Here is an 18,236-nt window from a genome sequence, read left to right as displayed (position 1 = left end):
GTGTTCACTAAAAATATGTGTATGGGGCTGGTGAAATGACTTAGTAGTTAAGGCACATGCCTGCAAAACTTAAGGACCCAGGTGCCATTCCCCAGCACACACATACACCAGATGCACAAGCTGGTGCATGCACCTGGAGTTTGTTTGCAGTGGCTAGTGGCCCTGACATGCCCATTCACTCTCTCTCTCAAATAAATAAAATAAAAATATGTGCATGGATGTTCATAGCAGCATTGTTCCAAAGTGCCAAAGATAGAAATAGCCCAAATGTACAAATGCACACTAGGCTCAGTCAACCAAATGAAAGTAATAATTATTGATATGCCTTATAATTTGGATTAAACTGAAAATCATTATGCTTCCAAGGGAAGGAAGCAAATAAGTAGGGTACACATATTATATATGTCATTCATATGAAAGTCTAAAAGACCTCTGTAAGAGAAAGAAAATAGACTAAGGATTGCTTGGGACCCTGGATAGGAGAAAGAGGGAAATTGTGAGATAGCAGAGTATATAAAGGTTCCTTTTGAGGCAATAAAATGTTCCAAAACTAACTATGATGATGGGTGCACCACTCTGTGTATGTGTATATATATATATTAAAAACCATCAGATCTTACACTTTAAGTAAATGAAGGTTATGATATAAGTTATAGGTCATAGCTGTTTGTTTAAATAATAGCACAGAAATTGTTCTTGTCAAAATTTTTTTAAAATCCGAAAAGTATGGTAGGCCCAATCTCAAGACCTGCCTATTTAGGAAATAACTGTCTGACAACTTCAAGTTGTGAAAACTCAGAGTTCTCTGCACTTCATGAATCTGCTCTGTAATGTATATCTAATTACACTCTAAAGTTCCACCAGCCACTTTCACTATCCAATCATTTGTAAGGCTACAAGTATGATGAAATATGTGCATGAAAAAAAAACTGTTCCCATGTTATTTTGGGAAGATTTTACTCCTGAATGCATATTCTTCTCAGGCTACATGTTGACTAAATTATTACTTTTTTAATCATTAGCACTTCAGTAGCATGGTACATGAACACCAGGAGGGATAGCTTTTTCTTTGTAATCATTCCCATACAACACCACAGAGTTCTATCTGTACACAGGAAAAGCACTTGAAAGCTGAACTCTGTTTTATATTACATACTTTAGTCCATGTATTTTGGAGAGAATTTTCTCTCTAGTTGACCAGAAACTGGAAAGGTCTATGAGAACGCTTGGTGGCGCTGCAGGTTAAGAAGACAGAAGACAGCAATTCCCTCAGCAATACAATACCATCGCCCCAGCCAGTTTCTAATCCCCTGGAAGCAAAAGATTAGCTTTCTTCAGCCAGAGCACAAGAGAATGCGAGCCTTAAACATTCTGTTTTAGCGTCTTGGTTCTGATGTTCTGGACAGCAAGACATTGCCTCCAAGATCCAGCGCTCTGAGAAGCAAATACTGAGGAAAGGACAATGAATATCGAATGGATTCGAAATCTGAGACAAAGGCAAGTCCTGGTTTTCTTTGTTTTGTTAAGTATGACTGGGGCAGGCTCAGAGCTGGGTCCTTATTTCATAGAGGAAGAAGTGGAGAGGGGTTCCTTTGTGACACATCTTGGGAAAGATCTGGGGTTGGAATTGGCAGAGCTATCAACCCGTGGGGCCCAGGTTATTTCCCAGGGAACTAAAGAGCATTTACAGCTCAAGTTGCAATCTGGAGATTTACTAATAAATGAGAAATTAGACAGAGAGGAGTTATGTGGTTCTTCTGATCCTTGTGTCCTGCATTTCCAAGTGTTAATGGAGAAACCTTTAGAGGTGTTTCAGGCTGAACTGAATGTGAAAGACATAAATGACCATTCCCCAGTGTTTGCTGAAAAAGAAATCATCCTAAAAATACCAGAAAACACTCCTCTAGGAAATGTGTTCCCCTTAAATAATGCTCTGGACTTGGACGTGGGGATCAATAATGTTCAGAACTATCAAATCAGCTCAAACACCCACTTCCTCCTTCTAACCCGCGACCGCCTTGATGGCAGGAAGTACCCAGAGCTGGTGCTGGACAAAGAGCTGGATCGAGAGGTGGAGCCTGAACTAAGATTAACTCTGACAGCCTGGGATGGTGGCTCTCCTCCTCGGTCTGGGACCACCCAAGTCTGCATCCAAGTGGTGGACATCAATGATAACGCACCTCAGTTTCAACAGCAAATGTACAAAGTGAAAATTCCAGAGAACAGCCAGGTGGGCTCCCTTGTAGTCAGTGTCTCTGCTAGTGACACAGATAGCGGAGATTATGGACAAGTCTTCTACACATTCTTTCAGCCTTCGGAAGACATTAGCAAAACATTAGAAGTAGATCCTATGACAGGAGGAATTCGTCTAAGAAAACAGGTGGATTTTGAAATGACCACATCTTATGAAGTGGACATCAAGGCCACGGATGGGGGAGGTCTTTCAGGAAAATGCACTCTCTTCCTGCAAGTAGAAGACATAAATGATAATGCCCCGGAAGTGATCTTGTCTGCAGTTATCAGCCCAGTCCCAGAAAACTCCCCCGGCATAGTAGTTGCTGTTTTCAGTGTTAGAGATGCAGACTCTGGAGAAAATGGGAAGATGATTTCCTCCATCCAGGAAGACCTTCCATTTCTTCTAAAATCTTCCAGCAAGAACTTTCACACCATAGTGACAGAGGGACCACTGGACAGAGAGAGCAGAGACGAGTACAACATCACCATCACCGTCTCAGACATGGGCACACCCAGGCTGAAAACGGAGCACAACATAACAGTGCAGGTGTCCGACGTGAACGACAACGCCCCAGCCTTCAGCCAAACCTCCTACACCCTGTTGGTCCCAGAGAACAACAGCCCCGGCCTGCACATAGGCACAGTGAGCGCCACAGACACAGACTCAGGCACCAATGCCCAGATCACCTACTCGCTGCTGCCGCCCCAGGAAGGCGACCAAGACCCGCAGCTGGCCCTCGCCTCGCTGCTGTCCATCCACGCGGACAGCGGGCAGCTGTTCGCCCTGCGCGCGCTGGACTACGAGGCGCTGCGGGCCTTCGAGTTCCGCGTGGGCGCCGCCGACCGAGGCTCGCCCGCGCTCAGCAGCCAGGCGCTGGTGCGCGTGCTGGTGCTGGACGCCAACGACCACGCGCCCTTCGTGCTCTACCCGCCGCACAACGCGTCGACGCCCTGCACTGAGCTGCTGCCCAGGGCGGCCGAGCCCGGCTACCTGCTCACCAAGGTGGTGGCGGTGGACGGCGACTCGGGCCGCAACGCCTGGCTGTCCTTCCAGCTGCTGCAGGCCAGCGAGCCCGGGCTGTTCAGCGTGTGGGCGCACAATGGCGAGGTGCGCACCGCCAGGCTGCTGAGCGAGCGCGACGCGCCCAGGCACAGGCTGCTCGTGCTGGTCCAGGACAATGGCGAGCCGCCGCTGTCGGCCAGCGTCACGCTGCACGTGCTGCTGGTGGACGGCTTCTCGCAGCCCTACTTGCCAGTGGCCGAGGGCGCGCGCGACCCGGCGCCGCCCGACGCGCTCACTGTCTACCTGGTCATCGCCCTGGCGTCCGTGTCTTCGCTCTTCCTCTTCTCTGTGCTCGTGTTGGTGGCGGTCAGGTTGTGCAGGAGGAGCGGGGCGTCCTCGCTGGCTGGCTGCTCTCTGCCAGAGGGCCACTTTCCTGGACACCTGGTGGACGTCAGCGGGGCGGGGACGCTGTCTCACAGCTACCAGTATGAGGTGTGTCTGATGGGAGGTTCTACTAGTACTAATGAGTCCAAGTTCTTGAAACCTATTGTTCCTAACCTCTTGCCCCAATGCTCTGGGAAAGAAATAGAGGGAAATTCTACCCTACAGAATAGTTTTGGATTTAATTATTGATAGAAATCTACTTAATTAAAAAATGTTCACTTCCTAGCATTTACTTGTTAACTAGTTAACTTACATGTGATCATTACTATCAATAGTTAGGTGCCATTCAATTTTCTGCTTTATTCGTCAGTTTCCAGCTTTATCCTTAACTTCTTTCAATTTTCCCAGAGATTTTTTTTCATAAGATCCAGTAACGAAATTTTTTCTTTTTTTTCTTTTGAGGCGAGCCCCACAGACTGGCCTTTTTTTATGTGAGAGAGTGAGAGTGAAAGCAAGAGCAAGAGAGAGAGAGAATTGGTGGGTCAGGGACTCCAGGCACTACAATGCATGTTCCACCTGATGCACATGTGCAACCTTTTACGTTTGAGTCACTTTGTGCATCTGGCTTATGTGGAACCTGGACAATCGAACATTGGTCCTTAGGCTTAGCAGGCAAGTGCCTTCACCATTAAGCCATCTCTCCAACTTATGAAAAAAGTTTTAACTACAAAATTTATGGTGAAATTGTTACTCCACTTTGTCTTACTGAATTTATATTATCTCTATTTTTTATTTTAGTGTTAGTTCCTATAATGTTTAAATTATTAATATAATCTGCTGCATGTGATATACATATGTAGTATTTGATTTTTCTTTTTCTTCCTTTGCTATTGTTCTTGTTAGTCACTGTTTTTCTTTTCTTTTCTTTTCTTTTCTTTTTTCGAGTTATAGTTTCACTCTAGTACAGGCTGACCTAGAATTCACTATGTATTCTCAGAGTGGCCTCCAACTCATGATGATCCTCCTACCTCTGCCTCCTGAGTGCTGGAATTAAAGGCATGCACCACCACACGTGGATTTGTTTGTCACTCTTGATTGTCACTATTACAGTTTGTCTTCCACTGTGTTACCTTTAAAGTTCCCTTTTCTCTGTTCATACATCTTTACCTAAAATATATTCTGTCATAAGTGATTTAAGTATCTAATCAGTTTTACCTGACAACAAATTTGAGTGTATGTGAAAGTGCTTAAATTTATAAACATAAAAGCAAACTTTATATACCCTATAGTATTGCAAAGGAATATTTAATAATTTTTCACTTTTAATTCTGCATATTATAAAATTATAGTTATATGTTGTTTTATTGTTAATAATCCAGTCCCACTTTAGTGAATAAAGAATACATATGTAATCAAATAAAAGTTTGATGGTATGACTTTCATATTTCACCTAAGTAGGGTCTTGAGTACTATCTAATCTTTTTCATGCATCAGTAGATTTAACCTTTATTTGTTGCTTATAAAGGAAAAGTTACAGCTTATTTCTATATATTAGGCCTTTGAATAAAATTATCTGTAAGACAATTGTCATAACAGCATTTTTGCTTTCAATAATAATAAGATATGTTCATTAGTTCATTTGCTTTATTCTTGACCTTCCTTTCTTTAATGCACAGAAATTAGATTTCATTAGATTTCAATAAGAGGGATGTTAAAATGATGATAAGCCATTTTAATGCTACAACTTAAGCAAGTATAAGAAAACAAAGACAAATAAAAAGGGAACTTCAAAGCATGAGTACATGTAAAATACAGTTTTAGAATGATATGGATAAAAATGCAATAGATAATGTTTCTTGTCCTCCTCACTGTAGTTTATCTATGAATGCTATAATACAATTAACATCAGTGGCTGACTGATTTGCTAACCCAAGGTGATTAAGACATAGTCGTGTCCTCAAGTAGCTCAAATATTGAAGGAGCCAACCATTATAATAAAATAGGGAGTAATACTATTCATAAAATAACCTCATATGCACATGGAGCACAGAGGAAGGACAGCAGAATGCTCAGTTCTGATTATAGAGTAAAAATTCTGTTCAGGCAGTGTAATGAAATTTAAAGAACTTTTTGAAGAATATTTGAGGTAAATTTCTTTCACTAGTGTTTGGTGTTCCTATGCCAACGTTTCTGGAAAGACGAAATATGTTAGTTTGATTATTCAAGGAGGGGCTCACAGTGTCCCTTTGTTTCTTGGGAATTACGTTAGAAGTGAAAGATCTAGCAAAGAGTTGAACCCAGTAGTCACATGAGCAGTTATTGCTACAAACCTGCATTTAACTGTTACAATTTTAACTTTCCCATGAGGCAGTGAAGACTCAAACAATTCAAATGAACCCCCCCCTTTCTACATCATTTTCACCAAACAATCAAAAGAAAGGAAAACAAATTTTGAAACAAACAACTAAAGGAGTGTTTGCTATATACATATAAGAAGTAGATAGTCATTTTAGTCAGTTGGAAGCCACATGGTGGCGCTGCAGGCTAAAGGGACAGAAGAAATATTAAACTGAGGCTGCAATTATGTAAATAACCTAACAAAAAAAGGAACATCCTGACCGGTGGACTAAGAAGAAAAGCTGCAGTGCTCAGAGTTGAGAAGGAGGGTGAGGGATCCCAGATCACGGCTGCTACACGGACTATCTGAGGTTTATGACTGCTGGGATCTGTGGCTGAGACCTTGAGTAAGGAAGAAATAATGAAGGCCAGAGCGTTATGCTTCCTTAAACAAAGGCAAGTCCTTTTTCTCTTTCTGTTCTGGGGAGTATGCTTAACAGGTTCTGAGTTTGGACATTATTCTGTGACTGAGGAGACAGAAAGGGGATCACTTGTGGTCAATCTGGCAAAGGATCTGGGGCTAGAAGTGGAAGAGCTTGTGGCAAGGAGAACTAGGGTGATTTCTGATGATAACAAAAGGCACTTGTTCCTGGATTCTCATACTGGAGATTTGCTCACAAATGAGAAGCTAGACAGGGAGAGGCTGTGTGGCTCCATAGAGCCCTGTATACTGTCTTTCCAAATTTTAATGGATAACCCCTTTCAGATTTCCCGGGCTGAGCTGAGAATCCTGGATATAAATGACCATTCACCAGCATTTCAGAACAAAGAAATGATTTTAAAAATACCAGAAAATACACCTGTGGGGGCAGTGTTCCAATTAGAAAGAGCACAAGATTCCGATGGAGGACATAATAATGTCCAAAACTATACCATTAACCCCAACTATTTTTTCCATATCACAATCAGTGGTGGTGATGAAGGAAAGATATACCCAGAGCTTGTCCTGGACAAAGCTTTGGATTGGGAGGATCAGCAGGAGTTCAGTTTAACACTCACAGCCCTCGACGGTGGGTTTCCACCCAGATCTGGAACAGCCACTGTACATGTGGTAGTTTTGGACATCAATGATAATGCCCCACAGTTTTCCCAGAAATTGTATGAGAGCCAAGCTCCAGAAAACAGTCCAGTAGGGTTCCTTGTTGTGAAAGTCTCTGGAAAAGATGTAGACTCAGGAGTCAATTCAGAAATATCCTATTCTTTTTTTGACGCTTCTGAAGATATTCGAACAACCTTTCAGATAAATTGTTTTTCTGGAGAAATCTTTCTCCGAAGCTTGCTTGATTACGAGTTAGTAAAGTCCTACAAACTGAATATACAGGCAGTTGATGGTGGGGGCCTTTCTGCGAAGTGCACAGTTTTGGTTCAGGTACTACACATCAATGACAACTCCCCTGAACTGACCATATCATCGCTCTCCCACGACATTGTTGAGAACTCCCCTGAAACCGTGCTGGCAGTATTCAGGATTAATGACAGAGACTCTGGAGAAAATGGAAAGATTATTTGCTACATTCAAGAAAATTTACCTTTCCTTCTGAAGCCATCTGTAGAGAACTTTTACACATTAGTGACAAAGGGACCACTGGACAGAGAGAGCAGAGACGAGTACAACATCACCATCACCGTCTCAGATATGGGCACACCCAGGCTGAAAACGGAGCACAACATAACAGTGCAGGTGTCCGACGTGAACGACAACGCCCCAGCCTTCAGCCAAACCTCCTACACCCTGTTGGTCCCAGAGAACAACAGCCCCGGCCTGCACATAGGCACAGTGAGCGCCACAGACACAGACTCAGGCACCAATGCCCAGATCACCTACTCGCTGCTGCCGCCCCAGGAAGGCGACCAAGACCCGCAGCTGGCCCTCGCCTCGCTGCTGTCCATCCACGCGGACAGCGGGCAGCTGTTCGCCCTGCGCGCGCTGGACTACGAGGCGCTGCGGGCCTTCGAGTTCCGCGTGGGCGCCGCCGACCGAGGCTCGCCCGCGCTCAGCAGCCAGGCGCTGGTGCGCGTGCTGGTGCTGGACGCCAACGACCACGCGCCCTTCGTGCTCTACCCGCCGCACAACGCGTCGACGCCCTGCACCGAGCTGCTGCCCAGGGCGGCCGAGCCCGGCTACCTGCTCACCAAGGTGGTGGCGGTGGACGGCGACTCGGGCCGCAACGCCTGGCTGTCCTTCCAGCTGCTGCAGGCCAGCGAGCCCGGGCTGTTCAGCGTGTGGGCGCACAATGGCGAGGTGCGCACCGCCAGGCTGCTGAGCGAGCGCGACGCGCCCAGGCACAGGCTGCTCGTGCTGGTCCAGGACAATGGCGAGCCGCCGCTGTCGGCCAGCGTCACGCTGCACGTGCTGCTGGTGGACGGCTTCTCGCAGCCCTACCTGCCCGTGGCCGAGGGCGCGCGCGACCAGGCGCCGCCCGACGCGCTCACTGTCTACCTGGTCATCGCCCTGGCGTCCGTGTCTTCGCTCTTCCTCTTCTCTGTGCTCGTGTTGGTGGCAGTCAGGCTGTGCAGGAGGAGCGGGGCGTCCTCGCTGGGCGGCTGCTCTCTGCCTGAGGGCCACTTTCCTGGACACCTGGTGGACGTCAGCGATGCGGGGACGCTGTCCCACAGCTACCAGTATGAGGTGTGTCTGATGGGAGGTTCTGCTGGTACTAATGAGTTCAAGTTCTTGAAACCTATTTACCCTAACATTCATACAAATGGTTTTGAAAGAAATTATGAAAAACAGCCCCCTCATTAAAGTAGCTTTTTTAATTTTGAGTAAAAATTCTCTACATTTTCGTATAAGTTAAAGTGTCATACAACCATATGAGTATTAGCTTATGTCTCTGTTAATAGTTATACAGTTAGTTCATTTTAACTTTTAAGTACTCTGTCTACCTTTTTACAATATTGTCGTATTCTTACCTTAATAGTCTATTTTAATTAAATACATACTAATTTGTAAATACTTTTAAGGATTTAATACTTCCCATGTGCACAGTAACTTATTATTTCTCATTTTAGAAAACTGAGACTAAGACTAATTTTTTTCCTTTTTTGCTTTTTTTTCTGAGCATGAATCCAGAACCCTTTGCATGCTAATTAAGTGACCTACCACCAGGCTATATTTCTAGCCTTTTACGTCTTATTTCACTTCTAATTAAAAATTTTTTTTTTACTTATCATAAAAAATAATGGGTTTCTTCATAACATATTTATATGTATGTCATTATAGTTTGTTCTCATTCACTGCTCAACCTGCTACTCCCTCTCCTGCTGTTGCTGGGTCCCTTCCTCAATCAGGAGTATCTCACGACTCTCTTTATTCCCCCCTCCCTCTACATCTGTTTCTTTTGTTTACTCTTGATGACATGTAAAACAGATCATGTCCTATAATTCAAATACAATAAAATAATCTGCATTAACGCCAATATAAATTGTAACACACTTCACAAATTTTGTGAGAATACTGGATTGTTAAGTAAATATTTAATTTTCATTTTATGTTGAAATTTTAATTAGTGTCAACTAAGTCAACATAAAATAAAGATTATGAGGAAAATAATTTTCTTTTGTATTCCTTGTCTATAGTTCATCAAAATTAATCTATTTCCAGATAATGTCTTTATATTGCTTTATCTTAGCAGTCAGTTTTTATGTTAACCATTTTGGCAAAGGATTTAGTTTTCCTACTTTCCAACTAATGGACATACATATAAACTTAAGCCATTGCTTTTCTCCTGGTCTTCCAATAGAATTATCAACGTTTTTGTCAGTTTTGTTTCTGTGAGGTGCTAGGGATCAAACCTAGGGCTTCTTGTATGTTAGGTTAGATTTCTATCACTGAACCACAGTGCTGGCCCTAAAGTGAAATTAACAGTTACTGCCTGTATTACTATGTTTCTTCCAAATACACATGGGTGCAGTATTGTAACATTTTCATCATTGTAAAGATTTATTTAATGAGTGTGTTTGCGTGCAGGAGGCATATGTGTAGATGTCACAGTACAACTTTTGGGTTGTTCCTTATCTTCTACCTACTTTGAGGCAGGGTCTCTCTTTGTTCACTGATCAGTTTAGCAGCCTCCCAAAAATTCTCCTGTCTTTGCTTTCCCTCCCACTGTAGGTACACTGGTATTACAGAAGCCTGCTAGCTTTAAGCTTTTACATGGGAATTGAGGATCTGAAGTCAAATACTCCATTGTGTGGCAGTCACTTTATCTACTTAGCCACATGCCTTGCCCACCAGTTCCTTTCTTTTTAAAATATTTTATGTATTTATTTTGAAGCAAAAAAGAGAGAATGACTCCACCAGGACCTCTTGCTTTGGCAAACAAACTCCTGATGGGTGGTATACTTTGTGCATCTGGATTTACATGGATTCTGGGAAATCGAACTTGTGGTTTTCAAGCAAATGCCTTTAATTGTGAGGCATCTCCCCAGTCCACCAACTTTTCCTGTCTTGAATCCATCTTTTCCAGAGCTAGTAATGTTGTTTTATACTTGGGTAAGTTTCTATGAGGTGATCATGATTTGTCTGTCCCTTCTTTTCAATGTTTGATGAGTATAAAAGTAATTGGTACTTCTAGCTATACTCTAATCCCTTGCTAATGAAATTTCACATTGTCTCCCTCTTGAACTTCAACTGTCAAATATATCAGATACCAAACAATTAAGTTTATTTCCTGGAGATCTTTCAGTCATATCTCTTCTATTCTATAACTCTAATATTTTCCTGTATTGGTTTCTTTTTTTAAAGCTCCCGTATATATATTGGGGGCAGAGATAGGAGGATTGCTGTGAGTTCAAGGCCACCAAGAGACTATATAGTGAATTCCAGATCAGCCTGGGCTAGAGTGAGACCTTACCTTAAAAAAAAAGATTCCTTATAATCTTCTTTCTTAGATTACTTTCTTATTTGATTGATACACAACACCATAAAATTATTTCAGAGGTAATAAAATCTTTAGTACCTTGCATTGTACAGTAATATTTTACATTTGCTTGATTTATTGTTTGGCTGGTTATAAAATTCCAATTTTAAAGTATTTCCCCTTAGATTTCAAAAGCACTATTCCTGTTGATTGCATATAGTTATAATTCAAGTAACTACTTCATTCTAATTCCTTTTTCGTGAAATATATTTCTCTTTCATTCAGGAAGTGTTGGAAATATTTTTTGGGTATTCTGAAAATATTGTAGCACTGGATGCTTATTTATTCATCTACTCATGTTCTCAATATTTAGCTTCTTAGTTTCAGTTGAGACAATTTTTGCTTTTTTGCTGTAACTCATTCCTTGGGTTTTCTAGAATCTCAACTAAATATTGGACATACCAAATTAATTCTATATGACTCTAAGCATGTTTTCCTTTCTATTGATCTCCTATTTTACTTCTTACACAGGGTATTTAATCATTCAATCCTTTTAAAATATTTTACTTATTTATTTGAAAGAGTGAGAAACAGGCAAACAGGGATCAAGAGCAGCAAAGAGAGAAAGAGAGAGAGAGAGAGAGAGAGAGAGAGAGAGAGAGGGAGAGAGGGAGAGAGAGAGAGAGAGAATGGGCCTGCCAGGCCCTCTAACTAATATAAATGAACTCCAGATGCATATGACACCTTGTGCATCTGGCTTATGTGGGTACTGGGAAATTGAAACTGGATCCTTAGGCTTCACAGGTAAGTGCCTTAACCATTAAGCCATCTCTCCGGCCCGATCATTCATTCTCTATGTGTCAGTTTTTCTTTTTGAATAATGAACATTTATTTTTAGAAGCTCTTTTTGATTGAGTGTTTTACACTATTCTGTTATAGATTTATAAAGCAACACCTTTCTCATCTGTAATTAATTTATTTATTCTCTTAGAGTGTGACATGAAAATGTACTTTTCAGTATTATGATTACTATATGTCTATTTTGAAAATAAGTGAATCGGAGAACTTAAGTTGACAATTTACATATCTAGTAATAACTCCTTTAATTTACTAAACTTCTTTCTTAATTTTGTGGACTTTGAAACATGGTCTCAATGAAACATGGTCTCAACTGTGTAGTCCAGATTGGCCTTGAACTTCAATCTTACTACCTCTCCTCCTTAGTGTTGAGATTACAGGCATGCACAATATCCAGCTCTAACATCTTCTTTATCTTGCAGTAAGAATACATAATTCGTACATTGCTATCAATATGAAATGGGTAAATGCATATGAATCACTAAGAATAATGACTTGAGTTTTTCTCTATTTTATTTCCCTGGGAATATTAATCAAACATTCCTAAAGACATTTTCTTCCTTATAAATATATGTGGTTTTTTATTAATTTTTTTCTTTTTGCTTATAATATTTTTTATTTTATTTTATTTTATTAATTAGCTTTGTACTCAGTGAATACAGTCAATTTGGTACCATTATTAGGCTCATCCATTACCTACTCACTCCCCTGGGCCCCTCCTTGTTGAGGTATATGGGTCATGCATTCTGGAGTCAGCTCACAGTTATGGGTAGGATAAATGTCTGCATATCATGACCCAACATAAAGATTTTTTAAAATTTATTTGAAAGAGTCAGAGAGAGAGCGACCAGAGACAGAGAATGGGTGCACTAGGGCCTCCAGCCACTGCAAACGAACTCCAGACACATGTATCACCATGTGCATCTGCCTTACGTGGGTCCTGGAGAATCAAACAAGGGTCCTTTGGTTTTGCAGGCAAATGCCTTAACTGAAAAGCCATCCCTCCAGCCCTCTTGTGTCTTTTTGTTTTGTGGCTGTGGTGGTACTTTTGGCTGTTTCATTTCATGTTATAAGCATCTCCTCACATGTCCTGTGGTTCTTGGCTGTGTTCTTATATTGAAAAAGAATTATGTATAGAAATACTGACAGTCAATCCTTTCTGACTGAAAAAGTACTGTTGATAATAGGACTTAACTCTAATGTAACCATTCTATCACAGGGTTATCAGGTAGGCGATTCAAAAAGATTAAGTATGTGTATTTGTGTATCTATATTCTCCAGGTTAAAATTATACCTATATCTGAAAGTATTGCTTAGAAGGACACCAGGAATCTCACTATTTAAAATGTAAAGTTGGAAGAACAGGCCAGGGAGAGGAGGTAGAACATGGATGAGCCTAACAATGGTACCAAATTGACTGTATTCGCTGAATATAAAACTAATTAATAAAAAATAAATAAATAGTTTAAGATATATTAAAAATAAATAAAATGTAAATTTGGGCTGAAGAGATGGCTTAGTGGTTAAGCACTTGCCTGTGAAGCCTAAGGACCCCAGTTCAAGGTTTGACTCCCCAGGACCCACGTTAGCCAGATGCACAAGGGGGCGCACTTGTCTGGAGTTCGTTTGCAGTGGCTGGAGGCCCTGGGGTATCCATTCTCTCTCTCTCTCTCTCTCTCTCTCTCTCTCTCTCTCTCTCTGTGTGTGTGTGTGTGTGTGTGTGTGCCTCTTTCTCTCTATCACTCTCAAATAAATAAATAAAAATAAACAAAAATAAGATGTTTAAAATGTAAAGTCTTTTGTACTTTCCTCAGTTTATTGTAATATTTCACACTTCTACTAAGCATATGTGCATATCCAAAACTAGAGATAGTCTCATTTAATTTCTCCAGTGAATAAGGTATCCATTCTCTGGCTCTGAGTTACTGTACTGTCTCAGTAGATGATGAGAGAGATACAGAATTCACGTCTCCTTCACTCACACTTTCAACTAACAACTTGTTTGGTTAGTAAGTAATTTCAGTTTTCTTATGCACCTAATTCCTTTAACCTTCATATTTTATTTTATTATTGATTTATTTATTTGACAGAGAAAGAGGGGCAGAGAGAGAGAGAGAGAGTGGGCACACCAGGGCTTCCAGCCATTACAAACTAATTCTAGATGCTTGTGATCCCTCGTGCATCTGGGTCCTGGAGAACCTAACCTGGGTCCTTTGGTTTTGTAGGCAGTCACTTTAACCACTAAGCCATCCCTCCAGGCTGTGATTTCTTTAATATTCAATCTCAATGAGATCATGTGAGACAAATTCACAGATTTCTTGTATCTTCAGGGCTGAATTTTTAGCCATTTCTCGGAGCTGCTCAGTTGGTTACTCTTACAACTCTTTCTGTCACCAAAATGTATGCAAGAATGCAATGGTCTTTCTTTCACTAATTCACTGTTAATACACTTTTGAGACTTCTGACAGTAGACATCATTGATGAGTTCCTAGCCTATTACAAACAATCTCTCTCGTTATATTGTGGTCATGTACTTTGGCTAACACTCAGACCACCCGAAAGTTGAAAGATTACACCCAACGGATTTAAACAAGACAAGGACATGTCTAAGCCTTGGGCCGGGGGGGGGGGGAAGCTCCATTTATAGTGTTATATCTTTTGTAGCAATGTTTGCTTTTCTATCAGGAGAAAAATATTAGTTGGTCTCATAAAATTAAAGCCTAAATTTTTGTCATATTTAGGAAATAAAATCTCATTTTCTTTGTCTGGGCTGGTGTTATCAAGAGTATCTTGGGAACTTGAGAGATATTAGCTTTGGGAGTAAGAGTTGACTTTAAATGACACTAGCCATTTACATTTATATAATTATTGAATTTTTGTTAATTGTGCAAAACTTGTATTGAATTATGAATGTCCATAACGTGTTCCTTAATATGCTAATTCTCATAGATAATCCAGTTATATACTCCCTGAAAGAATCTCTGAAATAATTGAGGGACATATTCTCTTTCCTTATAACCTAAGGGAGGCCAAGTCATGAGAGGATTTTTAAGTTAAACAATTTTTTTATCTTCCTGCTTAAGTTTCATAATCTTCTCAAAACTTTTGATGTCCAGGAATCACATCTTGTAATTCTGTATACCCCATCATTGAGCATACTTGTGTGGCAACAGAGGAGGGATACTTAGCAAATGCTTCAAATAGAATTCTAACATCATGAGCTATAAAGAATAGTTATGCAAACTATATTTGTAGTAGGATACACAACAAAGAAACACTTATTCCTGGGAAGCATTCATAATCAATGGAACTATGCAGTTTTCATCTAACTGTGAAAATCTGTGAAGACGCATGGTGGCGCTGCAGGACAACAAGAGGAAATAATTACCCTAAACAAAGTCTTGGATACTACACAATTGCACATAGCGAACTGAGAAGAAGGAACTAGTCACCAAGGCACGACCTAGAAGCCACTCATCCTTTGGATTCTAAGGATTTGGTAGCCAGATCAAGGGGCACATTTTACAGAACTGCATAGTGGGGCTGAGGTGATTCTACTACAAAGGAGCTATGGAGAACAGAGGTGAAGGCAGTCTGCAGACAAGGCAAGTCCTGATTTTCTTTGTTTTGCTGGGAATGTCTCTGGAGGACTCTGAGCCTGGAATCTTTTCAGTGGTGGAGGAAATGCAGAGCGGGACCTTGGTAGGCAATTTGGCAAAAGACCTGGGACTGGAGGTGGGAGAGTTGTCTTCAAGAGGGACTCAGATTGTCTCTTATGGTAAGAAGCAGCCTTTGCAGTTGAACATAAATACTGGGGATTTGATTTTAACTGAAACACTAGACCGGGAGGAGCTCTGTGGTTCCACTGAGCCCTGTGTGCTGTATTTCCAGGTGTTAATGAAAAATCCCTTACAGTTTTTGCAAATTGAGCTCCAGGTCAGGGATATAAATGACCACTCTCCCATCTTCTTGGAAAAAGAAATGGTGCTAGAGATCCCTGAGAATAGTCCTGTTGGTGCTGTGTTTTTACTGGAAAGTGCAATGGATTTAGATGTAGGAATCAACGCTGTAAAACGCTATCTAATAAACCCAAATCCTTATTTCCACATTAATATGAGAGTTGATCCAGATGATAGGAAATACCCAGAGTTAGTTATGGACAAAGCACTGGATTACGAAGAGCAGCCCCAGCTCAGTTTTATCCTCACAGCTTTGGATGGTGGGTCCCCACCGAACTCTGGGACTACCTTGGTTCAAGTGGTGGTTGTGGATATTAATGACAATGCCCCCGAGTTTGCGCATGCATTCTATGAAGTGAAGATTCCAGAGAATAGCATCCTTGGTTCACTAGTAACCACCGTTTCTGCTTGGGATTTAGACTCTGGAATGAATGGGGAAATATCATACACCTTCTCCCATGCATCAGAAAATATTCGAAAGACATTTGCAATCAATAAAAAGTCTGGAGAAATCACCTTAATAGCATCCCTGGACTTTGAAACAATAAAATCATACTCAATAATCATTCAAGCTACAGATGGGGGAGGACTCTTTGGAAAAGCAACAGTAAGAATTCAAGTAGAGGATGTGAATGACAATCCTCCAGAAATTGCTGTGTCATCAATTAGCAGTACAATACCAGAAAATTCAGCTGACACTATAATTATGGTTTTTAATATCCAAGATAAAGACTCTGCTGAGAACGGGAGAATGATTTGTTCTATTCAGAAAGATCTCCCATTTGTGCTAAAATCCTCAGTTAAAAATTACTACACCTTAGAATCAGAGGGACCACTGGACAGAGAGAGCAGAGACGAGTACATCATCACCATCACCATCTCAGACATGGGCACACCCAGGCTACAAACGGAGCACAACATAACAGTGCAGGTGTCCGACGTGAACGACAACGCCCCAGCCTTCAGCCAAACCTCCTACACCCTGTTGGTCCCAGAGAACAACAGCCCCGGCCTGCACATAGGCACAGTGAGCGCCACAGACACAGACTCAGGCACCAATGCCCAGATCACCTACTCGCTGCTGCCGCCCCAGGAAGGCGACCAAGACCCGCAGCTGGCCCTCGCCTCGCTGCTGTCCATCCACGCGGACAGCGGGCAGCTGTTCGCCCTGCGCGCGCTGGACTACGAGGCGCTGCGGGCCTTCGAGTTCCGCGTGGGCGCCGCCGACCGAGGCTCGCCCGCGCTCAGCAGCCAGGCGCTGGTGCGCGTGCTGGTGCTGGACGCCAACGACCACGCGCCCTTCGTGCTCTACCCGCCGCACAACGCGTCGACGCCCTGCACCGAGCTGCTGCCCAGGGCGGCCGAGCCCGGCTACCTGCTCACCAAGGTGGTGGCGGTGGACGGCGACTCGGGCCGCAACGCCTGGCTGTCCTTCCAGCTGCTGCAGGCCAGCGAGCCCGGGCTGTTCAGCGTGTGGGCGCACAATGGCGAGGTGCGCACCGCCAGGCTGCTGAGCGAGCGCGACGCGCCCAGGCACAGGCTGCTCGTGCTGGTCCAGGACAATGGCGAGCCGCCGCTGTCGGCCAGCGTCACGCTGCACGTGCTGCTGGTGGACGGCTTCTCGCAGCCCTACCTGCCCGTGGCCGAGGGCGCGCGCGACCCGGCGCCGCCCGACGCGCTCACTGTCTACCTGGTCATCGCCCTGGCGTCCGTGTCCTCGCTCTTCCTCTTCTCTGTGCTCGTGTTGGTGGCGGTCAGGCTGTGCAGGAGGAGCGGGGCGTCCTCGCTGGGCGGCTGCTCTCTGCCTGAGGGCCACTTTCCTGGACACCTGGTGGACGTCAGCGGGGCGGGGACGCTGTCCCACACCTACCAGTATGAGGTCTGTCTGATGGGAGGTTCTGCTGGTGCCGATGAGTTCAAGTTCTTGAAACCTATTGTTCCTAACCTCTTGCCCCAATGTTCTGGAAAAGAAATAGAGGAATCTTCTACTCTCCACAATAATTTTGGGTTAAATAGTGACCATAATTGATGTTGCATTGTATTTCGAATACTCCACTCCAAACCAATATTTATTTCTTCTAATTTGCATGTAGTTCAAATTGTACTCATTTTTACATTTTATGTCCTTAATCTCCGTGCTGAGTTTTAGTTATAGTTGTAATGAGGTTGTAATTTAGCCTCTAATCCAGACATATTATTTGTAAATAATTTACCATCTTACAGAACCCAAAATGATTTTTTTTGTCCGTATTCCTATGTCCAGTTGACTGTGCACCTGAAATTATACTCGTGGGAAAATAAACAGATCACTTTAACAGTGTTTAAGTATTTCTTCATTTGACTCTTATTTTTGTAGTTTGTGCTTGTAGAACTATAGTGGGTACTGTTTACAAATATTTCTTCTTGGGCTGGAGAGATGGCTTAGCGGTTAAGCGCTTGCCTGTGAAGCCTAAGGACCCCGGTTCGAGGCTCGGTTCCCCAGGTCCCACGTTAGTCAGATGCACAAGGGGGGCGCACGCGTCTGAAGTTCGTTGCAGA

General features: G+C 42.7%; 2 protein-coding genes across 2 annotated transcripts; both read left to right on the top strand.

Annotated features, from left to right (window-relative positions):
- Positions 1 to 919: 919 nt before the first annotated feature.
- Positions 920 to 4,915, top strand: LOC101598607 (protocadherin beta-16). Its single transcript, XM_012950204.2, has one exon. It carries the CDS (start codon positions 1,463 to 1,465, stop codon positions 3,869 to 3,871), a length of 2,409 nt encoding a protein of 802 aa, XP_012805658.1. The 5' UTR covers positions 920 to 1,462; the 3' UTR covers positions 3,872 to 4,915.
- Positions 4,916 to 5,844: 929 nt separating this feature from the next.
- On the top strand, positions 5,845 to 18,018 carry LOC105944509 (cadherin-23-like). Its single transcript, XM_045132136.1, has 2 exons — positions 5,845 to 8,763; positions 15,293 to 18,018. Exons 1-2 carry the CDS (start codon positions 6,381 to 6,383, stop codon positions 17,725 to 17,727), a joined length of 4,818 nt encoding a protein of 1,605 aa, XP_044988071.1. The 5' UTR covers positions 5,845 to 6,380; the 3' UTR covers positions 17,728 to 18,018.
- The last annotated feature ends 218 nt before the right edge of the window (positions 18,019 to 18,236 follow it).

Source organism: Jaculus jaculus, chromosome 13 (assembly GCF_020740685.1).
Source record: "Jaculus jaculus isolate mJacJac1 chromosome 13, mJacJac1.mat.Y.cur, whole genome shotgun sequence".
Classification (NCBI taxonomy): Eukaryota; Metazoa; Chordata; class Mammalia; order Rodentia; family Dipodidae; genus Jaculus; species Jaculus jaculus.
Note: the sequence above shows the minus strand (reverse complement) of the source record. Positions and strands in the feature narration are given on the sequence as shown.

Bases quoted from the DNA above. Each gene is read 5' to 3' on its own strand.
- LOC101598607 (XM_012950204.2), top strand. From the start codon at position 1,463: ATGAATATCGAATGGATTCGAAATCTGAGACAAAGGCAAGTCCTGGTT.
- LOC105944509 (XM_045132136.1), top strand. From the start codon at position 6,381: ATGAAGGCCAGAGCGTTATGCTTCCTTAAACAAAGGCAAGTCCTTTTT. The intron at 8,764-15,292 runs AAAGTAGCTTTT...GGCTGAGGTGAT, and splicing joins TGAAAAACAGCCCCCTCATT to TCTACTACAAAGGAGCTATG.